General features: G+C 41.9%; 1 protein-coding gene across 1 annotated transcript; it reads left to right on the forward strand.

Moving 5' to 3' along the window:
- Positions 1 to 7,619: 7,619 nt before the first annotated feature.
- On the forward strand, positions 7,620 to 25,050 carry CCNC (cyclin C; the record flags this gene model as incomplete). The annotated part of the gene is made up of 12 exons (XM_079550616.1): positions 7,620 to 7,651; positions 8,302 to 8,408; positions 13,778 to 13,862; positions 14,093 to 14,162; positions 15,733 to 15,784; positions 18,534 to 18,589; positions 19,839 to 19,874; positions 21,121 to 21,212; positions 21,907 to 21,974; positions 22,298 to 22,377; positions 24,380 to 24,498; positions 24,996 to 25,050. The coding sequence occupies 12 exons, from the start codon at positions 7,620 to 7,622 to the stop codon at positions 25,048 to 25,050; spliced, it is 852 nt and encodes a 283-aa protein (XP_079406742.1).
- Between the last annotated feature and the right edge of the window lie 1,716 nt (positions 25,051 to 26,766).

Consider the following 26,766-nt stretch of genomic DNA (forward strand, 5'->3'; position numbering starts at 1 on the left):
GGGGCCGAGATTTTTGTTTCCTTTCGGCCGGCCTCAATTGGAGGCGCAGATCGCGGCACGGCGCATTCAGCGGCCGTCTGAAGCCGCCTTTTAACCGGGCTCTCCCCCCGCAGCCCCCGGCGCATCTCTCGGTTCTTTCGGTTGACATGGTGCAAATAAAAGTCAGTCAACTTGTTGCTGAATTGCAATGTTTCGGTGTACCTTATAAATTCATACCTTTTCTCCCTCGATCGCCTCAGAATGAGCCCCTGACTCAATTCGATTTTCCTTGCTGCTGGGCACATTTAGGAGAGGGTCTATTTGTGAAGTTCATTTCTAGGCAAATGTATTCAAGAGCTGATTGGGATGAATAGGACCGTGTGTCAGCCGCCCCTAATTGGGATTAAAGCACTTCGGACCATATGCAGAGAGTGACAGAAATTCTCAGGTTTCATTGTGCTCAGACTTCCACCCGCCTGGACACTGCTACGGGAAAAGCAGCGTTTGTGAGGGCTGCAGGGAGGAACGGGGAAGGGAAGGGAAGGGAAGGGAAGGGAAGGGAAGGGAAGGGAAGGGAAGGGAAGGGAAGGGAAGGGAAGGGAAGGGAAGGGAAGGGAAGGGAAGGGAAGGGAAGGGAAGGGAAGGGAAGGGAAGGGAAGGGAAGGGAAGGGAAGGGAAGGGAAGGGAAGGGAAGGGAAGGGAAGGGAAGGGAAGGGAAGGGAAGGGAAGGGAAGGGAAGGGAAGGGAAGGGAAGGGAAGGGAAGGGAAGGGAAGGGAAGGGAAGGGAAGGGAAGGGAAGGGAAGGGAAGGGAAGGGAAGGGAAGGGAAGGACTCTACGCCATGCACTGAAGTTCTAAACTCAGAGATGTCAGGGCCTATGCCCACTCCCCCTCAGCTCCACACGAGTGACCCTGCTCCTATGTGCCCCATGCCGTCTGCAGCCCCAGAAGAAGCAGCAGTGAGCGTTTACGAACAGCCTGCTGTGGGTGCCTTGGATGCGGCATAGCTGCATTCAGCATCACTCGGGTTAACGACTTAAAGACTCTGCTGTCACTTATAAAAAAAATTATATCCTTAAACCCAGAGGAGAGAACCCTAACCAGACGAGGAGCCCGGACAGCCGGCAGGGCCTCTGTTCCCAAGGGCCGCTTAGTCCCGTGGAGGCACAAGGCCGGTGGCAGTTGCCGCCCGTCACAGCCCCGGGCACAGAGGTGCCACGCAGCGCCTTCCTCCCGCGCTGGGTACGGGCTGTGGAGCTGCGGCTGCCCCAGTGGGGTTTTCCTGCAACGCTTCGGCCCTCCCTCCCGTCCTGCTGCACCGAAACCATCCCCCGGGGCACAACGCGTGGAGACGAGCTCCCAGTCCGTGCGCTTTGGTAAAGATGGTGGTGGCACCAAACAGATCACACGGTTCTTCGGCCTTTGGGAAAGCGCTGACTTTCCATTTCAGCATAGGCTATATCATTATTATTATCGTGATTATTATTATGGATTATTGTTATTGAAATGGAAGCTCCAAGGAGCTCTGCGGTGCTCAGAGAAATCATCGGCAAGGAAGGAAGAGAGAGGGATGGGCTGCTGGGAGGAAGATGTCAGTGCAGCGGCACCAGGGAGCAGGGCAGGGCTGGCTGGTAGCGATGTACGGGAGAGAGAGATGGGCTCTGCCCGTGCGGAGGAGAAGAGCTGCGGGGGGGAGCAGACTTCTTAATGAGAGCGTCTAATGCTGTAAAGGCTTTCGTCATCTGCGTTTCGAGATACGACTCCGAGCAGGGAAAATATGGAACTTTAGCAAAGATGTGCCTATCAGAAAGCGTTGGTTACACTCTGATAAACATCCCCTCGTGGTGAAATTGGTGGTGGGGGCGAGAGACAGGGGAAGAGAACCCATCTGTCCCCACGGTGTATGCAGCTCCTAATTAGTGCGTCTGACAGACTGAAAGGTCTTCCCCTGGTGCCTGCTTCAAATGACTTCTTCCCAGTAAAGATATTCGAAAGTATACACAGAAAAGTGGAGCTTAAACTCACGCTCACATGGACTGATTTTAAAACACATCATGAAGTCCTTCCCTTCATTTCGGCACTGTATATTGCAAAGCAGAAATATGCGTCAGCTCTGACAGCTTCAGAGTTATGAAACCAAAGAAACGTGTAGGTGTCAGCTGTCGGAAATAATATTTTTTCGTTACAGTCTGTGGGTTTATTTTATGTTTTTCCTCTTCATTGTTTGTGCTATTAAAATAAAATCTAAATAAAATTATTCCGTATTTCTGCGCTGCTGCCACTGAGCGCAGCCCTCGGCTCCCTCGGTGTCACCGTCTTTAGGGCTGAAAAATCAAGAGCGCGTTTGAGAGAAGGCGATGCATTAACCTCAGAGTTTCCCTCTCGCATGGAAAAAATGGGGCCACACATATACGGAGGGGGTGTCTCTTCCCAAACTACCAGGAAACACACTATTTCTATTTAAATATTTGTATCATGCACTTTTTTCTTCTTCTTTTTCTTTTTCTTTTTTTTTTTTCCTTTCTTTCTTTTTTTTTTTTTTTTTTTGTTTTTTAAGGATTTTTTTAAGAGAGGGGTTCTTTTCAGTTAACTGACCTCTCTAAATCGTTCTCAAAATGAACTCTCCTAAAAAAATCGGATTTGATTTAAGCCGCATCCGAAATATCAGTATGAAGGTAACTCCTAGTGTTAAATTGCACAGCTATTTCTGCCCGAGAAAGGGCATTTGTCACCTCTGTGTTTAAACGCATGCCTCGAGGGGTTTGAAGCCAACCTCGGACGTGCATATTCTGCTGCCTGCCGGGAAAGGTTTCCCGCAGCCGCGTTGTCCCGAGCATCCCCCGGGCTTCGGGGCTCGCCCCAAGTGCACGGATACCGCTCTCGACGGCGTGCCGTGCCAGGGATGGGGGAAGCCCCTGGCACCCGCCAAGTCTCTTCCTGCAGCTTGCGCTGCGCCTAGGTTTACTGCTGATGCAAAAAAGAAAAAAAAAAAAGGGGGGGGGGGGGGGTGAGGGGGGAGGGGGGAAGGGCTGGTATTGAGAGAGACAGAGAGGCCGAGCACGCTTTTGAAATTCCGGGAAAGCAAAAATCCCTCTGTCTCCGGGGCTGCGCTCCCGGGAATATCGGCGATATCGGGGTTTTCGTCACAGAACACCTGAAGCTGTCACCCCGCACCGCTGTGCGGCGAGCCCCGCTCCCCTCGGCCCTCATTTCCTATAAAGATCAACGTGATCGGCACTCAGCCCCGGGGAAGCCGCCCCCAAGCTGCGCGCAGAGTTGCGCGGAGCGGCTGCCGGTTGCCAGCGGGGAGAGGGCTGCGGGTTGCGGGCTGCGGCCCGCTCCGTCCCTTCCTCGGCTGGGACCTCGGAGGCAGATAGCGCATCGTCTGGGGCCAGTGGAAGGCAAACGGCTAAGTCCTCACTCAGAGGGTCTGCGTTTGGCGCCGGGAACTTGCTCCTCCCAGAAAGGAAAGCCCTCCCCGGCGGGACGGGTGCCGCTGCGAGCGAAGAACCGATGCCTGCCCAGCCGGCAGCCCTCGCTCTTCACTCCCAGGGCAGCCCCGGGGTCCACGCGAGCCCGGTTCCCTTGTGCGGCCCCGCACCGATCCCCTCGAGCCGCCGGGCCGAGGAACTATCCCCAGGCGAGCATCAGCCCGACGTAAGGCTGATGCGATGCTCCGCGCCGCATATGTTCCCTCTGTGTGCGCTTTAGTGAGAGGAGGTGGGGTTAAACGTCGCGCGTTCGTGACCCAGAAATGGAAACCCCCTGCAATAACAGGCTGCTGCTGCTGCTGCTGCTGCCCGGGAGTGCGGGACGTTTTTTAAAATGATTTTACACGCAGGTGGCTCCAAAATAGCTGCCTTCACCAAGGAGCTCTCACCACGAAGCTGAGGGTTTTAATCATGACTGTCTCTTGTTTTTGGTTTGTTTTTTGGTTTAGTTTTTTTTTTCTTTTTCTTTTCTTTTTTTTTTTTTTTTTCCTTGTGTGGCGATCTTTTCATCATCTAATCAATTTATCCTGAATGTCTTCCACACGAAATATTGAATAGTTGCCTTTGCTAGGTTCTCCTTTTCCCCCTCTCTGTCCATGTGTTGGGTGTGAGGGTGCTTCAAATAAAGGAATCTCCAATATAAATCATTCTTCCCTAAAACTGCCGTTTAAAAAGCAAAAGAAAACGAAACAAAACAAGACGCAAATCTTCAGCTACGTGCGTTACTGAGAAGCTGAATTTTTGTTTCACAAATATATATATATAAACATTATTCATGGATACTTACTACCGGTTTGACATGGGGTTACATCCAAAGTCAGCACTCCTCAAGTCCACCTCCTTCACTGCAAAACATAGCCTAAAAGACCATCATTATTGGGAAAAATAGCAGACAACTGTCACATTACCTAACTTAGTGAAGTCGTAACAAAGGCTTCCATGAGAAGTGACATAACAGAAGCTGGAAGGGGTTTTCAATTCCACTTACACTTCTTTTGCAGTTTCCCTCTCCTTCCCCGCAATGTCTCACATTCTCGGCTTGTTCTGCAGAAGCTTGATTAAAGTCAGGAAAGCTGAGTACCACTCATTCATTTCCCGAGGGGGTATTAAACGGAAGAGGGCAGACACGAATGCTTATTGTCAGATCTGTGAGGAGATACAGACTGTTTTCTGTTATTATATGAATACGTAAACATGTAGAAAATCCTGAGAGCATTGGTGACAATGTTTTTGTGTGTGTGCAACTAAGGGAAAGTGATAAAGGAAATGCTGTGCTTTTTTTTTATTATTTATTACTGTGGAGGAGGACCTATCGAATGGAAAGAAGGGCATCATCCTTCACTCATTTTTATGCTATTTACCACACATGGATTGGAAGGAGCATGTATTTTGTCAGAAAAGAATCTACACAACTGTTCTGTGTATTTTTATATCCAGTGATGGACTAGTAAGCATATGCAATGTGTTTGTGACGGGCTTTATTCAGAGGGACGGCAGGGAACAGATCAGCCAGAGCTGACAGATAATTTCATCTCACAAATACGACAAAGTATAATTTTACCTGCAGGTTCTTGGCTGTGCTTTCTTTCATCCCATGTCTGCCTGTCCCTCAGAGCAGCAGCCAGGTCGGGGGCTGAGCTGGAGACATCAGCACACGCAGCAGCACTGCATGTCTGTTTCATGAAATCTACGTTTTCCTGTTCTGACAGAAACACATGGAGAGGATATGGTAAATAATGTGATCTCCTAGAAGAGAAAGGCTGCAAAGCATTGTCCTGTCTGCTCCTCACAGTGTCCCTTCCCAGGCATGAACTTCCCAGCTGGGCCTCCAGGCACACAAACCAGTGTCAGCATCCATCTCCTCCAAGAAACATGGATGGAAAACTGTGTATGGCTCTCAAGAGACTCTGCATCACATTACATGGCCCCACAGCACCCATGTTGCCCTTTTGGGTTCTCCTGCACCTTTGGAGAGGGACACATTGGAGGGTTGGGAAAGACACCTCTTAGCACTGGGAACGCTGAGTGCTGTGCTTCATTGTGGTGGGATGTCCCTTTGTAGGGCAACGAGAGGGAGGCTGAGTGGGGCTGCTCTCTGGGTCTGTGGGGCAGGGAGGGTTTGCTCCTCCATATCTCAGTGCTGATGTGGTTTGCTGCAGTGCTGTGAAATGGGGTCAGGCAATACAAGATCTGTCCTGCTGAGAAAAGAAGACTGGTAAAAGGGCTGGCAAAGTGCTGCTTTTCCTGCACTTCTGTTCCTGAACTCCTGTTCCTGCAACCCCTATGCAGCTAGATACAGAGCAAGCAAAGTTGTCCTCTATGCCTGGTGTGCAGCATTGCAGTGATATTTATAACAGCTGTAGTAAGTCTTCTGCGCAGTCCCTACTGTTTATTTCCTGCAACATTGCAGCACACAGAAGCACAAATCACCACCATGAAGTGGCAAATCACAGGTGTCAGAGCAGAGTAAGAAAAAGGCAACCAGGCAGGTAGAGGATGGTGAGACAGAGATGCCTGCTTGATGTGAGAAGCAGCAGCATGAGTTCTGCTGCTATTTTTGTTGTTTTAGTGTGTTGAGTGAACCAATGGCGGGCTTCTCTCTGTGCTGTCTCCTGGCTGCTGTGAAAGGTAGGCATGATGCAGCTGTAGATGGCTGCAGTCAAAAGGTGCATGCTGGTGCTGGCAGTCAGGTTTCCCTCTTTGCAGTTGTGGTGCTGGAACAGTGAAATAAGGGCTTTCCCATTTGCATTTTCACATCCTCAGCAAGCTCTGCAATGTCTGGCTGGCTTTTTTGAGAAATGTGTAAAGTCAGAGAGCTTCTATAGAAAGCCTGTGGAGCTTAAGCTTCAGCTTTCCACCATGTCTGCTTACACAGTGAAGGGAGAAGTAAGGGAAATATAGCCAGGGCTGTACGCAAATTCTGCTTCCTTACCTAACTCCTCATCTCACATTCCTGCATTTAAATAATATCTCAATTCCAGATTATTTCTGATATATCTAGAAACGTATCTAATTCCTCCATTGAAGCCCAGAATTTGGAAACACTGCTGTCCTTGCACAGACAAATGCACTGCCTTTCTCCACTTGGTAGCTCCTCAAGGCACCTTCAGCACCTCGGCTACATACCAGATACAGAGCAGCTCACAGTCTGGTGGGCCCGGGCTTTCAGGGGTAGTAGGTCAGAGTAGGGACAAACACTGAAATTGAATGAATTTTCTATTCTATTATCTATTCCCCAGATACTCAGAAACACATTTATTATATTCCCAATGATTTGCATATTGTGAAAAGTTTCTGTTACACTTCATTGAACGAAGCCATTGCCTGATGAAAGGTGGTGGTGCAGAGATGTTCAGCTGTGGCTCTGCAAACAGCCTCTCAGCTCAGGCTGCAAGAGCTCGGGGAGATGTTTCAAGAGGTAGATGGAGATGGAAGAGAGTGCAGAGCATGAGGAGAACCCTGTGGTGCGCAAACAGCCAAGGCAGACTTAATTTTCTGAACAAATAAGTTTCGTCAGACCGCACAAAGACAGTCTCCATGTGCTCACGGGTCCTGACAGCTGTTAGCACAGAGGGCCAGCCAGAAGTTCGCCCACCTTGCTGAGGCCCCTGAGAGATGTTCTGCCAGCTTCTATGGGCGCAGTGACAGGCCGAGGCTGCTGGTGGACCAGGGAGGCTCTCCCAAGGCTGCTGCCAGCTGCTGTCCGTCGGTCTGGTGTCCAGGCATCCTTCCTCTTTGCACTCACCCTCAGCCCTGACGCTGGGGCTTGCAGGAGGGACGAGTTTATACACAGGCAGACCCGCACACTGGCTGGGTGCAGGAAATAACCCCGCAAACACCTTCCAGGCTCTGATCATCATCGATCCCTTCCCCTGCGGCCTCCACCACCGTACCCACGCGCAGGTCCAGGCCCAAACACACGCCCCACACCGGCCCGGTGCCGCCGGGCACGTTGGGGGGCCTCCCATCGCTGCCCCGCCGGGCGGAACCCGCGTTCGGGGGAACGCTCCGCAGCACCGCGTGTTGCCGCCCGGCGGCGGCGGAGCGGGCACGGGGCGGCAGCGGCCGCCTCCTTCCTGGTGCCGGCGCGGGGGCGGCGGCGCGGCGGGGCCGGGGCAGCGCAGGGCCCGGGCGCCTCGCACGGCTCCTCATGGCCGGGAACTTCTGGCAGAGCTCGCATTAGTGGGTGCCGCGGCCGAGGGGGGGGAGGGAGCTTCGCGGCGCCGCGTTTTGGCCGTTCGTTGCCCGGCGCGGGGATGCGGGGCCGTTGGGGGCCTGCGGGGCGGGCGGGAGCCCGGAGCCGGGCCCGGCTGGTGAGGCGCGGCGGTGGGCCCGGCCTGCGGCTGCGAGTAGCCTCGGCTGGAGGTGAGGGTGGGGGTGAGGGTGGCCTGTCTGGGTGGCGGTCAGCGAGGGCGGTGTTGGAGCAGTGGTCGTTGCCAGCCACGGGGCAGCTAGAGACGGCGGGTGGGATATATTTATCTTCAGCTGTGGCACGTTGAGGGTTGGGCTGTGTAGAGTACCGCATTCTGAGTACGTTGGGCTTTAAATGGATGCCTGGGGTGGGCTAAATATAGCATAAAGCTTTCAAGTAATCAGCAGAGCACAACTTCTCTGCAGTCGGTTTGATTCTCTACAGCTATAGGCCGATCTCAGTCTGTGCTGGTGTTTTTGCAGATGCCTAACTTGTAAAACCCTAGGGATTATTTGCTTGAGGAGTTTGCCCATGGCTTGGCTAAAGGTCACTAGGCCTTAGCCCCCAGCTGTAGTCTGTTAGCGTGGGAGGCAGTGTAGCATTGATAAAGAGTTACTAAAGTTATTTTCCTTCCTTTCAGTTTACAATGGATTTTGGATAAACAAGATCTACTGAAGGAACGCCAAAAAGACTTGAAATTTCTGACTGAAGAAGAATATTGGAAGCTACAGATATTTTTTACTAATGGTAAAATTGGTTTATTTTTATTTGTGCCATATTATTGTATAGTATCTGCTGTGTCGAGATGTAAGTGGCTCAGAGGATGTGGTTTTCTTTACTACATTGCATATACTTTCACAGTGTGTTTTAACAAAGAGTTGGAATGCCTACAACATTTATTGTTCAGTTAACTGTGTTAGCTCAGGAGGAATTACATATAACCTGGCTGCATATGTAATATGTTAACCTGTGGTAGGGCAAAACATAGTACATTTCTGATTTTCAGGGCATTCTATTAAAAAAACAAAAACAAAAACTAAGAGAAGCAAGGAGAAGCTGGTAAGCTAGCATATTAAAGGTTGTTGATGATCAGTAAATGTCGAGTTGTGATCTTCTGGGGGGTTATGTGGTAAGTATTTTAGCCAATGTGTGCAGTCCTGTTAAAAAACGAAGCTTGGAATCCTGTTGTGTTCAGTTATACTCTTTGAAACCTGCACAGTAGCCCATGTCTGGGCCCATGTGGCTGATTCCCCAGCAGTGAGTGGCTCTCAAATTGCACAGTGTTGTCTGCAGCCTGCTCTCCTAAAGAGTTTGAGACTTGTCTATGAAGTTATCTAAGATGTGGTCCTGCAAAGCAGTTAACCCTGTGAATAGCTGCATTGTAGTTTATCAGGTTACACAGACGCTTAAACTCTTTCCTATGCAATTGTCTGACTTATAAGAAAGAAAAAAATCTCCTTAGGAGAAGGATATTGCAAAGCACTAGTTTGCTTGCAAACAGCTGTTTGAACACTTTTCATAGCTGTACATAGGAAGTGCAGAACGCTTATCTTTTCAGCTATCTAAAAGAAAAGTTAAATGACTTCACCAAAGCTACTGGAAGAACTTACCTATATACTGAATTGTAACTGTGAAGGACACTTAGCCCAGCTTCTTTCTTAGGTTAATGGTTTCTGTAATAATTGAGTATGCTCCAAATCTGATTTCTGTTGATATATTTTCATTATTGCTTATATAGCATCAGAAAGTCAAGCAAACAGTGATTTATCAGTTTGATCAATTCCTGATGTTCCTTGAGGTTAAAACAGTTTCATAGCTTCCCAACGCCAAAAGAAGAAATAGGATAATGGTATTTTTAAAACTGTATTTCTGTTAATTTTCACTATCATTAATTATGGAATGTGCCCTTTTTTATGTTCCACTTCAGTGATTTTCCTGAGTAAACTCTTACAAACTGCATAGGTCACTCTGAAAGTGATACCTCCTATTTATTTCCATGGAAACTACAACAGATACTAAGAGCACAATAACCCTATTTGATAGAGCAAATTCTCAGCTACAAAACATTGTTTTTCAACAGTCACCACTATTAGCTATGCATTTTCACCAGTGATCAACTAAAGCTGGATTATCACATTTGTAAAAATCTGCACCAGCAGAGATGACCCACTGTTTCACAGCTGCTATGATGGCATTGTTGCTAGGGAAAATGTTGCCCATGCAGTCCATCTTTCATCCATTTCAACAGGTGGAAATCAGAAGCTATGAAATCCAGACTATACAGTGACTGTTGTAGGTTAGTCCAGTCAAGACTGGCAGTGTGCTCCATAAAACTGGCATGGGACCTAACGTTATCGTGTTGCAAGAAAATAATTGATTTCTTTGTCCTGACTGCGGAGGTTTGAGCCTTCAGCTTAGTTAGCATCACAAATGCTCACCTGACTGTTCCAGGAAATCCATGAGGATCACCCTTTCATATCCCAAAAGACAGTGCACATCTCTTTACCCACTGGCACTGCATCTGGAACTTTGATGGGGAATCATATGTTACTGCATGGGAACTGTTGAGTCATGGCCTGAACTGCTGATTGAGCACCTGGGGAAAGGACTGGTCAGCCCTGGGAGCACAGGTGAAGGCAATTCAGCTGTGCTACCGGAAGGGGTGGAGCCTGGCTGCACCTCTCTTAGACCTCATTTAAGGGCTGACTGCTACTGTGGAAGGACTTCTGGGTGGAGATTCCTCCCTTGTGGAGTTTCCCTTGTGAGCCTAGATCTTCAGAGATAGGTGAGCACTTTTCCTTTTTCTTTGTAACGCCTTTTCATCATGTTGATCTTTTTGATTGTCACAGTCACCACTCCATGGACTTCCATGTTGACTGTGGCTTGTAGCGGTGACACCGCATCTTGTCGCCAGTAATGGTGCAGTCCAGGAAATGGTCACCATCCACCTCATATTGATTCAGTGGGTCCTAACAAACTTGCATAATGTGCTCTTTCTGCTCTTGTGTGAGAGCATTCGTGGTATCTACCTGGTGCAAATTTTGTGATATTGCACCATTGCTTCCAGTGCCTTGAAGCCAATATTCAGCTTTGCACACCATTCCCTCTTTGTAATCTGTCAGTTAATGCAGGTGTGCTGATAGAGATGCTTTTCATTTTGTGGTATGACAGCTATACAAGGCTGTCTGGAACGTGGCTAGTTGTAGAATCATAGAATGGCTTTGGTTGGAAGGGACTTCAGATATTATCTAGTTCCCAACCCCCTGCTGTGCGTAGGGCTACCAGCTGCTAGATCAAGTGGTAGATCCTGCATGTCACTGCTGAAATGCACCAGCCACTGCCACGCTTTGCTCGCATCCATTCCATAAATGTTCAGCAAGCATCAGTGAATGTCATTGGGTGCCATTTTTTCTTCATGGAGGAATTCAGTTCCACACCTTTGCTTCATACGCACTTCCATGTCAGATGTTGTTGTGTCAGAGTGCCCCTCTGCTGCTGTCTGTCACATGGCAACAGAATGTAACAGAATATTGTTGGGAAGATTTAACCTCTGGTATCATGTCGCTAATATCTACCTTAGATATCACAGGCCAACATAGTAAAATAGGAGAAGCAGCCCTCATAGATAAGTTAAATTGTTTGTGGATGTCAGAATCTTTTTCCTTGGTTCTCTGTGCCTTTTCTAAAGGAAGGTTCCTGACCCATGGTAGCTGGAAGAAGGCTGCCTGCCCTGAGCATGCGTGCATGTATGAACATGGCATGCCCTGGAGGGGATAGTGTTGCTAGACTGTCGCATCTTCTGTGGTCAAGAGGGATACTTTCATGGAGAAGACAGTCTGGGGGTGTACTGTGCTGATGGTAACTCATACAGCAGTTGCCATATTTGAGCCCTCAGTGTGTGTTGTTTTTTTTCACCTGCCTCTGAACTGGGGACCCTATTTTAGATATATTGAGCCTTTCACCTGTTCTGCATTATTTTGATATGGCTGTGAGTCTTGACAGTGACATGTTGATTCTGCTTAAGGAGATGGTTGTTTCCCAAAGTAACCTGAAAATTACCTGAAGGGATAATTTCCTGCTGCCTCCCCGTTTGAAAACAGTTGCTGTAGATCAGTAACTGATTGTGTGGCCATTAGAGCTATAGAGAGGGAAAATTATCATCTTCTAAGCCATTTCAAACATGAGAAATCAATGTTGACTTCTTTCTTTGGATCACAGAGTTTTAATCGAGTTTTTGGATGAAAAGCCTATTAAATGATTTCTCTTTCTGGTTTGGTGCAGAAGCTCTAATGTTTGCATTATGGGCTACTCAAGACTTCTGAATTGAAACCAACATTTTTTACTTAAAAACCAAACAAATAAAAACCCTGAAACTACTTATTTGGTAAACATGAGGGAATAAATAATAATCTGATAGCTTCCTTTTTTTCTTTTTTTTTTTTTTTTTTTTCCCAAAAATTTATTACAAGTACTGGAATTTTTCCTGGCATATAGAAGCTTCCATTTCATTTAATCTCTCTAGGCTTTTGTCCATTTTTTTCCCCTAAGCCTCACTTGATTTTTCTCTGACAGCAGATGGCCTAACTGCTCCTGGAAAATCCCATGGGAACAAGAAACATATTTGGAGAATTCTGTTTAGCTTAATGTTTGGATTATTCTGATGCCCTAGTAGTAGGACAGCTTTGTAGCCCCGTGGTCAAATCAAAGTGAAAAATCCTTTAAGACCTCCCAGGATACACTGATAAGTATTTTAATATTTGTGCAGGCATTCCATAGTGGACTTAACCTCCTTTCTGCAGTGTTGCTTGTGAGTCCTACTGTTGGTGGCAAGCTAGTCTGAATTAGGCATCCTTTATTTTTAGGAGAAGAGTGATATGGCAATGAAAGAACTTAAGTGGCTTTGGGTAATTGTGGTGGGTAACAAATTAATTTTTGTGCTTAAAAAAACAACCAAACAAACCCAAACTACGTTGCCAATAGTCAGTGTTGGTCAGGGTGGTTCTTCTCCTACACTGGTCCATTTCCTAGCCAACAATGCTCTCGGTATTTACGTGTTTTAAATTGCTGCAGTGCTCATTAAACGAGAGCGCAGTGAGAACCTGGATATTCCCAAGGAGGAAACAATGGCTGGGGAAAAAAGGACTTTTAAAAGTTTTTGTATGCTTAACGGGAGACTAACCGTAGTGTTTATTGACAATGGAATTGTTGCTTTTTCCATCAGTGGTTGCTTCCTGGATAGATGCTTGCATATACACTTGTATATTACTTGTACTTAAGTGTATATTCAATGATCTTTTTTTTTTTTTTTTGGACGTTTCTGGTGAGGGAGGAAAACAAGAGTCTTCACACAGCCAAGCCTTTCTCAGAGTAATGGCTGTGACAAAAATATGGGAAGAATAACAAGTAACAACCTTGTGTTTGTCTGTGTTTCTCTCTGTCGTTTTCTATATCCAGCCCCAGCTCTTAATCCCAGCTTGATGCATCTAATTTGCTTGGCACCTTTCCTTTGCCTGGGAGGCCAAACAAGAGCTACCTGCACAGATGACACCAGGATTGTTTCTTGGCCAACTGGCAGAGGACTACTCTGATGGAGCAGCTGACTGCATCCTCTGGTCTCCCACCCCCTCTCCCTAGACTAAATATGTCATTTCTTTAACACCTGCTGCCTCTGCCAAATTTAATGACCATGTTTGTGTTGGCAGCTTTAGTTGTTTGAAAAGCACATCCATTTTGCATGGCCCTGAAAAGCCACAGACTTACATTTCAAGTATTTGGATTTCTTTTGCTATGAAATGGAATATTCAATATTTTACCCTTTTAGATTCGCATTGCCGTCTACTTAAAATTCGTGCTGACTTTGTATACGATGAAGTCGAGTCACTTTTCCTTTTTTAAAGGTGTCCACAAGCTTCACGATGTGGTAGTACTTCTTCACCTGCAGGTCTGTAGGTTTGCAGCTACATATTGTTTCACCTGAGCAGTGTATGAGGACGCAAGGAGAAGGGCTGTGTTACTGCTCCTTAGAATCCTCAGTACTAGCCGTGTTCTGAAATCCTTTGCTGTTTGGTGTCAAATTTTTTATAGAAACACAACTCAAGCTTTTTTTTTCTTTTAAGTTATCCAGGCTTTAGGTGAACATCTTAAATTAAGACAGCAAGTTATTGCCACTGCTACAGTCTACTTCAAGAGATTCTATGCCAGGTAGGACTGTTTATTATGATGGTACAGGAATAAAACGTGTCAGGCACATTTTGGTAGCCCTTTTAAATTTTGTATTAAAAAATAGTGCCACTTTTGTTTTCTGGATGGTGTAAAGCTTTTATGCTAGTAAAAGTTAACTTAAGATTTCAAAAGGAAGTGTGGTGCTCTTAATAGATTAATCATTCTACATGTGTGAAACAACATATTATAATTTTGTTGTAACATTTCAGATATTCCCTAAAAAGTATAGATCCAGTATTAATGGCTCCTACGTGTGTGTTTTTGGCATCCAAAGTAGAGGTATGAAGTATTACAATTTTTTAATGTGAAATTATGTGATGTATGAAAGTGAAAAAACATTCAGGACTTGCAGAATTTTTTGTCATTCTTCATGCTGTGGGGGTTACACCTTCTGGGTATTTTTTGGTATGGATTTCTATTGCAATTTAAGAAAAGGAGACAGAAGGCCTTCAAACATTTTATTTAATATTTGATCTTTCACATTTTTGTCTGAATTACTAACCCTGAAGAGCCTCTGGAAATTGGAAAGGTTACTTTAAATGTGTGTTTTGCTATCAGTGCTTACGTGTTTATGTACAGTGTATCTTAAATTGTGCAGTTTTTGCTTGAGTCTCCTTTCTCCTGTGCTTTTCCTTCTTGTGCTTACTCAAATTTTAAAACAAATTTTGATTTTTCTTTTCTAATTATCTTTTTCCTTTTCTTATAGTGAGGGATCTTCAGAGTTTACCACACTTTCATTACTTGAATTAAAAGCATGTTGTAGCTCACGTGCTGTGTTTGAGAAAGATCTGATCCATTAGGGATAGTGGTGAGAAGGCCTGAGTCCTCCACCAGTGGAGGTGAAGGTCCACTTTGAGGGTGGCTAAAAGTTTGCATCAGCTGGGCCCTGTTCCTAGTTTTCTAAGAAATGGGAGAAGCTTTTCAGCAGTTTGAGGAGGTTCTGCGTAATGGAAAAAAAAAAAAATCATTGGCAAATCTGTGCTATGTTAGCAGTTATGATTTTAGAGGAGGAACCCAAATACCTAGAAACGGTCCTACTGAACTGATGTTTATGTGTGGTACTGTTATCTGTACAAAAGCTCTGATAGCTTTCAGTGTTTGAAAGAGATAAAGGAAAGGAGAGAGACAGCATGGAGAGAGTATTTTTTTTATCATCTTGTTGATTAAGCCTTTGATGAAATATACTCGTGTAAGGAAAATATGTCCACTTACACTCTGTGTTACAGCAGCTATTAGGAGGCATTGCAGCCTTCCTGATGCTAAGGCTTCTGCATCTTCAGAAGGCAGATGTAGCAGTAATGATTCTTGTATGTGCATCTCCAAAAGGAAAATTTCTAAGTAGAAATTTTTGACTTGCTGTCTGCCTCAGTGGAGAACCTAAGGCTTCACGGAAACATATTTAGAAAAGTTAGTTAATGACACCCTTATAAACATGGTTTTCTTTCCAATTAGTCTAAAACCAGCACAGCTTATTGAAGCTCTTTTGACTGTTTTATGTGTAGATTGTTAGCAAACTAATCTTCAGGTATTGTGGCTGTAGTACTTTTCATATACGTTTACTATTCTTCATTCTTCATAACTGAAAGGACAAAGTAATAAATGGAAAAAACTTTTTTACCTACATCATGTAATTTACTCTGTTACTTTAATTTAAAAAAAAAAAAGGGGTGGGGAAAAATGAAATACAGCATAAAGAAGCCCAATTTAGTAAGAGGCGGTTTTAATTTAATAATTTATCTAATTTAATATTTAATTTAATAACTATTCAATTTATAATTTAATTTAATAATAATAGTGGGATAAGCAGTATTTCTGGTGGTTCACCTCATTTAACCTTCTTTTTCTTCAGGAGTTTGGTGTTGTTTCAAATACAAGGTTGATTTCTGCTGCTACTTCTGTGTGTAAGTATTAGTGATTCTCATTCCACCATAGTTAGGTATCTCTGTAGAGAGATTGGACTTTTTTTTATGATAGCTATTTTCATTAAGTCATGGGTGGTTACACATTGGCTGCTTGAAGCCAGTTAAATCCAGTTAGTATAAGTAACTTTTTTTTTTAAATATGGAAACAAAAGACTCTATCCTTTATTAGTTCTTGTTGATTCTGAATGGAGCTTGTAAGAAACATAAATAAAAATTAAATACCAAGGCCTATAAATCCAGAGTAGTGAACAGACTTCTGAGCTACTCAAAGATAGAACTGTGAACCTAGGTATTTATTTGCTTATTTTATCAGGTATGTTTCCATGAAAGTACCTGTTTGTGGAAGTTTTGGTAGGCTTCATGCCTCCTGAGCTTTTTAATCCATTTTTTCCCCTGCCATAAAACTAAATTTCACACAATATTTACTTCTAAATATATTTTATAACCTACATATTGTTCGCAAATAAAGATGCAACAAAATGACACTGTAGTTACTTTATTTTCTCTCTTTCCCACTTTGTATTTCCCATTTCCTGTAAATTTCGTGTCAACCACTGAGGTCTTAAAGCAATGGCTTCCTTAACTAAATGCTGTAATTTGACCCAGAAGGTCCAGCTGCTCTCAAAAGGCTATTCCTCATTATGCTCTTCAAAATGTAGGTCAGTGCTTTAAAATAGCTTTTAGCTGCTGAGGGGACAGGTGACCAGCTGCATCTGTAGCCTCCACATGCAGTAACTATATCAATCCATGGGGCTGGCTGTATGACAATTCTACCACCAGAAACTGAAACGTGTCTTCAGTGCCAGCCTGACCAAGACCAGTACTAGATTTAGCGAAGTGTTGCTATTTTTATAGCAGAAGCATTTCCAAGCACAGATCCGTGTGGCTGTTTTGACGCATGAATGAGAAACTTAGATGGATTTTAGTTGATTCTGCTTAGTCGTCTACTGTTGAGCTGTGTTGTTTCTGAAAATTCCAAGGCTCGGAGTCTTGTAGAAGTTGATCCTCATGGTTTTTCCTTCAGACCTAGGATTCCTGTGCGTCCTGATGGGCACTTGGCATTTTGTGGAAGTGGGAACAAAAAAAAGCAACAGGCTTTTTCCTTGCATTTTTGTGCTTATATTCTACCTACTCTTCCTGTACTACAGTTGCTTCATCAGTACGCATCCTTTTTTTTTTTTTTTTTTTTTAACAGAAAAGGAGTAAAAAGATGAGAATAGTCAAAGGAAGCTAGCAAAAGAGAAAACAGCATAGTTGAGGTTGACTTGCTTTTTGTTAGGTAAAAACACTGGAACTTGTAGCACAGGCTTCCTTTGTAAGGAAGATATCTCGGATTTCTTGCAAGCTCTTCAAAATCTTTTCCCTGTGTTTATACAGCCGACTGAAAGGACAATTTCACATGGTTCCATCTCCAGCTTGCTGTATGGGGGGGAAAAAAAAAATGGAAACAAAGTAGTTTATTTTTCACTATTTATCTCTTTAACTTGCATGCTACTTGAGATGTCTGTTTTATTCATTCTTCTGTTATCTTGAAATAATGAAAATTTCCAAGCAGTGGACTAGTCTTACTGCCCTACAGCAGTTTTTCTAGTAAAGTCCACAACAGATCTACACGTTGAAGTTTTCCATCCAGAAGACTGATGTTATCTCCCAAAGTGAGTGGCATATGGATTCCCTGGAAGTAGCATCAATTCATAGTTCACTGTCTGTCACTAACATAAGCAGTACTGTCCATTTCCAGGATGCTAAATGTTACTTGATTTCTATGAAGGCTGAGGACTTAAAATCTTTTTTAAGATTCACTTGTTGAAATCTCAAATCTACATCTTCAAGAGTACTTAATTTTCTTTGCTTGGTAATCTGATTTTACTCTGTTTTTGCCACTTAACATAATTCTTAATAGTGCACTGAATACCTATTCTTGTAAAATGTATGAGGCTACTTAAGTATCTAAATGATCTAAATTGGGGATCGTCGTAAGCTAGAACACTGAGGATATAGATGTTATTTGGGCATTATCTTGAAGGCAAGAGCTTTTCGAATTGTCATATGCCTAAACAGCTGCTTTTGAGTGGGAAAAACTCAAGGAGAAAAACGCACTTGAAAAGTGGTAGTCCAGTGCTTAAGGCATTTATCTGCAGCATGTTTAATTGGCTTTTTGATTTGAATTTGAGCCTGTTTTTTGCCTATGAACATCTTTCTACCAGGTGCTTACAAGATCTCTCTTGGCTGGGTTCTTCTCCTTCCTTCTCCACACCCGGCCTTACTTTCCTAAGACTTTGTCACATGCTTTACGATCTTGCTTGTTGAAGGATCAAAAAAATTGCAAAGGAAAATTCCATTTGAATTTAGTCTTGGAGGTGAGATCCTAAAATGATCTCTAGATTGCAGTGACATCGGTGGGCAGGCAGCCCTGTGCGAATGGTTGCTTGCAGGAAGTTAGTGAACTCAGACATCTAGTAGTGGTAGACTAGATGATTTAATTGTGCCCAAAACATTAGACAAATGTCTGGCTGAGTAACTGTGAAAACATGGGTTTGAGACCTATTTCTCTTGCCCTGTCAGAACCTTAAATCTTATGATTTAATTTTTCTCTTTCAAAACCATGTTTTTATATTGCAAGCAGTTGTGCTTCCAGGTGGATTTGAAGGGCTCTATGCAGGTGGATTAATAGAATGGGAAAGAAGTTAAAGTGCATCATTTTTAACATGTTTTGTCTTTACTGTAGTGAAAACTAGGTTTTCATATGCCTTCCCGAAGGAGTTTCCTTATAGGATGAACCATGTAAGTATGCTGTACAAACTATAACTTGATCAAAATGAATGAAAAGATCAATAATTCTTAGGAGGAACTCCTCTCCTTTAAAATTCTGAGAAGGAAATATTTTCATGCTAATATATGGAGTTGCTTGTATTTAATTTTGGATAGATTATCGAGAAAGATAGTGTAATAAATTCTGTATAACTTCCTTTCTCGAAGTTGCTGAAAGGAATGCCATAAAGTGAGTGTTTAAAATACTGATGTTATACAGTGTGATGATAAAAGAGATTTGGCTTTGCCTCCCCAAAATATTCTTGTTTACAAGGACGTTGCTCCAGGGAAGATAAATAGTCCTGGCACCTGAGATGCTTCCAAGTTTATATGCAGCAACAGTTGGCTTACAGGAAGCTGTTTTGTTTTTGCCTATAAAATGTAATGTTTTTTGAAAAATAACTTTTTATCTATTATTCAAAATTTAGATTTACTGGTGGGTTTTGAGACATTTTCAGTCTCAGTCTAATAAATTCTATATGGTTTTCTTGAAACCAGTATTGATTTATGCTGTAGTGTTTTGGAAGAAAATACTTGTAATTTTTCTTTAGATTGTGATAAATGCTACCTGTTTGTGATTTTGCCTTTCATCCTATTTAGAAAGCCAAATAATGTATCAGGATATAAAATATTTAAACTGCTTTGAGTAAAACCACACTGCTTTTTTACAGATAAAGGCAAATGGAAATATGTTTTGGGATACTGCTTTTCCATAGCAAAAACAGTCCAGTCTTTTGCTCACTATCACTAACTCTTCACTGCCTCCATGGAAAAGGAGGTTTTTTTTTTAATTGCTACAATTGGACAGAATATTTCATATGAAATTAAATATGAAAATATATGAAAGGGCCGTTTGGCATGTTAGTAGCCTGCTGAAGAAACTCCAGTTCTACAACAGGATTTCTTGTATTGCTGTTAAGTATAAACTGTGAACAAATTTCTGCTGTCAGGTGTTAAAGCAAGTCAGACAACTATAGTCCTTCACAGTAAACCAGATATGAAACATTCAAATGGATTGTTATGACTGGGGTTCAATTATAATGACAATGCATAATCATAATTTCATTTTGTTTGCTTTTGTATATCCAACACTCCTGAATGCATTTCATATAAAACTACAGGTGCTGAGAATTCCTTTGTATTCATAATGTTAAGCTAGATGCCAGTTCTTTCTACTGTCTGAAACATGCTGCAGTTTAATTGTGATTTTACTTCTTTGCAGATACTAGAATGTGAATTCTATCTCTTAGAATTAATGGTAGGTGAGTTTATTTGTTTTCACTGACACCTTGGTTTACTCCTTATTTAAAATGCTTTTAATTTTTTACTATGGAATGTGCGTTATGCTGTTGTCATCTTTTTTTCTTCCTCCTGCTCTAATTTTAGAATGGTGCTCATGCAAGTCTAACATTTATAGCATTCTGATGAAAATTACTCAACAGAAATAATGCATATTGTAGTAGTGGAGATAGGAGTATGTATTGCTCATTTTTGGGAAGAGTAAAACATAAATTCTGTTTCCAGAACTGCTTTTTATATAAGAGAGGTAATTGTATATTATGAAGTCCTGGAACAGAGACCAGGATGTTGTTGTATTTGCCTAGATGAATGGCAAGTCAGGAGCATAGGGTTGTATTCCTACTGCGCCCTCTTGCTTGGGGAAGAAAAAAAAAGTTATGCAGGAGTCCAGCTTCAGCAGAAGGTGTGGGCAGCTGCCACTCAGACTGGTCTATAACTTGGTAATCAGAGTAACCTGCTAGCAAGTCAGATGCGGGTTTGAGTGCTGTGAGCAAGGAACTGAATGTAGGTCCTCGTGCTTTCTGAGGTGGTGCTGAACCTACTAGAGCAGTGTGTGAAAGGAGTACAACATTACATTTTCTTGCAGGCACTTTAAAGGAAATTAGCTATAGCTGCTTTTAATGAGGGTTACTGTCCCACTGCTCTGTTTTATGGGAAAGCTCAAAGGATACGGCCCAGACTTAGAGGGCTCAGGTAAAGTAGCACCAAGTTTCCACATTGGATTTGAATGCAGCTTTTCCCTGTAACGCGCATGCAGTTGGCTGCTTTCAGTCAGGGTTATTCCTTCTTGCATACACCAACGTGGGCCTGCAAAGGAGGAATTCAAAGACCTGGAAAATTTTTTTCTGCTTTCCAAACTAGTGTCAATTATTTTGGCGTGCTTTCCATGTATGGTATTTAGCGACAGACTGCTTTCTGGCAGTGTTTTGTATTTCCAAGTGGGAATTACGGGTTTGTAAGCAAATGAGGTTTCACTGTGTTGCAGATGTGGCTTTCTGCGTCTCGTGGGGAAAAGACATTGACAGACTGGCATCCATGCTGTATAATGGTATTCTAGAGAGAACAGTGCCCTCATTATGGTAGGGTTAGGTGTCATAATGCTGCTTTAAAAGTACAGTAATTGATTTGTAAATTAAATGTTTTTAACAAGAACTGACAACACATTCTGCATTGTAATGTGAGTTTTATCTTGACATTTTTCCTAGGACTGCTGTTTGATAGTGTATCATCCTTATAGACCTTTGCTCCAATATGTGCAAGATATGGGCCAAGAAGACATGCTGCTACCTCTTGCTTGGTAATGAAGACAGCGGTTGATTTTAGTGTTTCCTTTCAGCAAGAAAGCGAGTGTTGAACAGTTATGCCTCAGAGATGGCTAAGCAGGCTAAATAATACAAGGGGTACACAAGTTAACCTATGCATGTATATGTCGCTGGCTTAAATTACTGTTTTTAACCCTGTAATGGTTTTTACTTTGAAATGCTCTAGTTTTTATTTTTAGAGCAGCTCCAATAGCACAGTTTTTTACACTGTTACATGGTGACTTCGTATAGACATTAGCTATTTTTCTGTTAACATCATCTTTTGGTAAAAGCAGGATGCAGTTTTGTTTCTTAAATTGGTTAAACAGAACTCCTTAAACATGTTTCTCAAATACAGACAATAAAAATACTACCTTTATTTTTGCCCTAATTTGCTTATTTATGGAACAGGGATAACTATTTTATGATGGAGGTGAACACACTGAAGGATTACATTGGTGATGTTACAATATAGTGTTTCCAAACAGACTTCTGCTGTGACTTCAAAGGAAACAATGGATGTCTTTAATAGACTTTTAGTGAGGAAGAGATCTTAGTTTCTCTGTTTTGCCTTGCAGACTCCTACCATTTGATTAACTGATACCGTTTGGGTAACTGATAAAATGTTTATAAACTGGCAGCAGTTTATGTAGTCTAAAAGAGGTATTGTGCTCTCTTTGTTTCGCACAGGAGGATAGTGAATGACACATATAGAACTGATCTTTGTCTGCTGTACCCTCCTTTCATGATAGCTCTAGGTAAGTAACAAAAGTAATGTCTCTGTCACCTTTAAAAAGATGCCTTCTGTACTTTGTTCCATCAACAATACAAACTCATAAGCTCTCATAAAGCTCTCCATAAGCTTCTCCAGTTTGTATTTCATACAGTATAACAGCATAACTTTGCAACTTAGAAAGTCTTGAAGAAAAATCACATTTAACTGTTGAATACTGACTGAGATTGTTTGCAGAGGGAGTGAAGAACTCTGAACTCTATAGAAATTTGCCTGACTGACAAAAATAGTGTTTCTAAATGTATGAAGAGTGAATCATTGAGTGTCTCCATCATCTGATATTTGCAGCTTGCCTACACGTGGCCTGCGTTGTCCAGCAGAAGGATGCAAGGCAATGGTTTGCAGAGCTATCTGTTGATATGGAAAAGGTACTCTCGTTTTACCTCCTGTCCTTTGCTATGGACTGACTAGCAATGTTAGCCATGGTTAAAACCTGTTTTGCATGTGTAGGATACTGATTTGAACTACATTCAGCAATTGCGTTATAGACAATTGAAATTAGGGAGGAGAGGAAATGTCAGGTCATTTGGGTATCAGCCTGCACTGAAAGACACGACTGAACCTCTGCATGAGGGCAGAGCATTGCTGCTGTTGCCATTTCACAGACTGAAATAGAAAACAAATATTATGGGGTTTTTGTTTTTTTTTTTGCCAGAAGAAAAAGAATTCCCAATATTTATCATTCAAGATTGAACTATATTACCATTTTTAAATTTTAATGCACATAATTTTCTGATTTGCCTTTCAGCATTGTGCCTATGAATTGTCCTTTTCTTCCTTTCATTGTATGTATAAAACATTGATGCTTTCAGGATGACGGGGGCTATGACTTTATTCAGTGTTAAGCAAGGGTGTTCTAAGATGCTGCAGATGAGTTCCCTGACCCTGCAAGATGCATGTCAAATAATCCACTATGTACATTTATCAGATTTTAAAGTGCATTTTTCTCATACCAATAATGTTCCTTAACTACTTCCTTTCAAGTCTTTAGTTGACTTTCTGAATGCATACATCTGTAACCGACGTTTTGCTCCTGCAAGAAAGTCATACTCAATATATGCTCATTCTCATTCCCCTTATCACACTGTGTCACTCTGCACATATTTTTCAGTCTAAGTTTATTTTTTTTGATCCTGAGTGTTCAAAATGGAATGGCAAATGTAAGAGAAGGTTTATGATTGCTCTCTCTGCCCTTGATTGCCCTTCATCTCAATAGTGATATCCCTGCTTTGGATTTGTATTCCAGAGTTTGCCATGTATTTAAGCACAGTGTGAATGCTATGATGAATCAAATCTCTGTGAACTACACTGTCAGACATGCAAAAGCAGATTGGCAGCACAGGAGAAACAATCCGTGTTTGACATGTAATGTTATCATAAGCTTGATGTTGAGCATATCTTAGTGTTTAAATGTCTCTGTTCGCATACCAGTGCCTACAATCTAAGCTTGAATTTTATTATTTTTATATTATTATTAATTAACACCATGGACCTCCTAGCCAAATGTAACTACTGTTTCAAGGATATATATTGTTCTAGCATTTGATCAAAATCCATAAACTGGGAAGAAGTCCACTTCATTAATTTAGTAAGTGGTGAAACAAATAATGAAGCAAACATGGTTCGTTTTCTTTTTTTTTTTTTTTTTTTTTTTGGGTGGTCCTGTATGAAGCTGGAGTTAGACTTGATCCTTGTGGGTCCCTTCCAACTGAGGTTATTCTGTGTTTATCCACCTTCTATGTAAAATATTGCACTAGAAAATTAACAGGAAATTAATATAGCCTCCAAACTGGTAGAGAATATTTATACTTCTGGAAATTGAATTTGAAAATTCAACAATTTTTATTATAAAGTATTGAGACACTTCTTAGCTCTTTATTTATTTACTTATTTATCTATTTATTTATTTATTAATTTTTGGAAGTAAAGAATTCAGAGCAGTGTTGGTTTCATTTGTTTTTTAACACTGTGCCCCTGGTCGGTACAGAACACAGACAGTAATCACTTCATTTGTAATCCGTGATCATTCAGCTACAGACATGTTGCCAAGTGTCCTTGTTTTCCCAGCAGTATAAAGCATAAGCAGCCCTTTGGCTTTAGGAGGAGAAATGGTTGATACAGTGGGAAGGAAATGGAGTGGGAGAGAGAGAACGGTTCTGTTCAGGCTTCAGTTCAACGGTTAAACCAAAAAACTCTTTACAGAAATGGTTGGTTGCCAGACCGGATAATATCAGAGGCAGCTCTGTTTCTAATGTGAAAATTGTGCTTCTTAATTTGAGGAATGGTTAATTAACTGTACGCTGCAAATGATGACATAAATACCAAAATCACTATTGTGACTGACCTAAAATCTAGTTTCTTTCAAATCAGATTTTAGAAATAATCAGGGTTATTCTGAAGCTGTACGAGCAGTGGAAGAACTTTGATGAGAGGAAGGAGATGGCTACTATTCTTAGCAAAATGCCTAAACCAAAACCACCTCCAAACAGGTACTGTACCTCCATTACTTACTGCACCTTTCATATGGAAAAAATAAAATACTCTCTTAGGTATGATGATATGTTTGAGGTATAGTGAATGATAGTGCTCTGCAGGCTTTCTGTTGTAAGTGTGCAGTCTGATTGTTCAGGAGGAGAATATTTGCTCTTTTGTGGAAAGCATTAATGCAATTAGAATCTGATCAATACAGTTTAAAAAGAGAGTGTTAGGTCCAATGACAGAGCCTGATTCTTTAGAACTGTGCCTGTTTGATGTCATGTTTAATTACTGTGATTAAATATCAGTATTTGGAACCTGCACATTCAAATTCCTATGCACAAGCTTCTGTTATGGGAACTTAGGAAATGTTGATTTCAGGATGGAGCTGCATCGGAGTATTTTGAAATTACTGTTCAAATACAGAAATGTTTTTCATTTGCAAAAGATAGAAATGCAGGATGGTGCTGTTGTTTTGAGACGTGTCTTTTTGTGTTTCTCTTCCAAACAGTGAAGGAGAACAGGGTCCAAACGGTAGCCAGAACTCTAGTTATAGCCAATCTTAAGACATTCCAAAGAATTTCTTTACGGACCACTTTGACTCAAGACATCCTGGGATCTTTCCTGTGTTCATGAAATGGACAGAATTTTTTAATAACATCTTTGACAAAGAACTTGAAGAGTAAATAGCTTGTTTGTGTCAAGCATTTTGGAAGTTTTTTCTTTAAAACTGCATCATTTTCTCTGACGCTGGAGCAAAAGTACTAAGATTTCTCAGTGTAAGGAATCAAATATTAAACCAAGCTGCAAAAGGGTAATTCTATCCACTCAAAACAAATAGTTCATTACTGGTTTGGTTTGCTTTGAGAAAATTGTGGCTTGCCATTAAAAGTGATTTTTTTTTTTTTTTTTTTTTTTTTTTTTTTTTTAAGAGTGTTCTTGAAGCCTAAGTGTAACTATATTAATGACCTGTGTTGTCTTCATTTTGTTTGTGACTGAAGGAGGGTAGTGCACTGTATGTTAAACCTATTAATTACCTAGGGATTTGGTGATTTTTTTTTTAATTTTTTTTCCCTATCATCTGGATTTTCTACCAAGTGAAAACAGTCCTTCAGGAGCAAAGCACAGAAGAATTTGCAAAGAATGGTGTTAGAGTTTTAATGAAAACTGCAGGGAAGAAATTCAGTTCATTTTTGGGGGTTAGGAAGATGCTTGTTTTACTCAACAGATGTACTTGGATGTTTTTGCCTTGAAGCCTAGAAGCCCAACTTAACAGAAAAGTGCAATATGTATAGTGATTCTGCAGTTTTCCTAAGCATTTCAAGCATTTGGAATTTAAAAAACAAAACACCAACAATTATTTTTTTTTTTTGCATGTACTGTGTAAGTACAGTTGGAGTATTTCACAAACAAATACAAATCTGGCTATGATTGCTTTTTTTTTTTTATTTTTTTCTTTTGTATAAAAGATACACACTGTTAGTCTGCCTTCACTGTTAGTGTGAATTTGTGTGGCTCATTGAAGAGGTTATTTAAGAGGATCAAGCTTTTGGTGAGCTTCATACTGGCTAATTTTAATTGTGATCTTAGGAGCAACTCTTTAGAATAACTGAAATGGGATTCCTTGGTTGACTGTGTGCTGGAGAAAATGAGATTCCTTCAAACAGAAGGCCATATCCTGTGTTCTTACTCAGGCAGATATCCCACTGAAGTCAGGAATTGGCCTAAATCAAATGTAATGATTTTTAGCTAACTTCCTTTCTAAATAATTTCTGTACAACTTCATTTTGAATAAGAATGCTGATTTGCCCGACTATTAAAAATTGAACAATAAAACAAAGTGAAGTACCGTTGTTGTCCAGCTTCTCCTTTCCTCAAACACCACATTTTGCTGGTTTAAAATGCCAGGGAGGGTTCTACAAAATCTTTTGTGATGTTTTGAATCAAAAAACCGACCCATTAAAAGAAAAGTGAACTCTGTTTTTGTAGATAATATCCCTCTGCAATTTGCACCTCGTTCACTGAAACAGAAGTGTATTTATATGCAGCCAGCATGGCTACTTGCATTTAGTACTGTTCTAGTCATTTTTGTAAAATATTAGGTAGTAAAATCCAAATCACTTTAATAAGATAGAAAAAACACACTGTGGCCTTTGCTACTGCTGTTGCCCTTCGACTGTACCTTTATAGACACCTAATTGATAAAGTGGGTTTGCATATTTGTCTTTGGTGCTCGAAGCCTAGAATGTTCTACTTGTGATGTGCACTTGGCAAGTAAAAAT

This window comes from Tetrao urogallus (genome assembly GCF_951394365.1).
Source record: "Tetrao urogallus genome assembly, chromosome: 2".
Classification (NCBI taxonomy): domain Eukaryota; kingdom Metazoa; phylum Chordata; class Aves; order Galliformes; family Phasianidae; genus Tetrao; species Tetrao urogallus.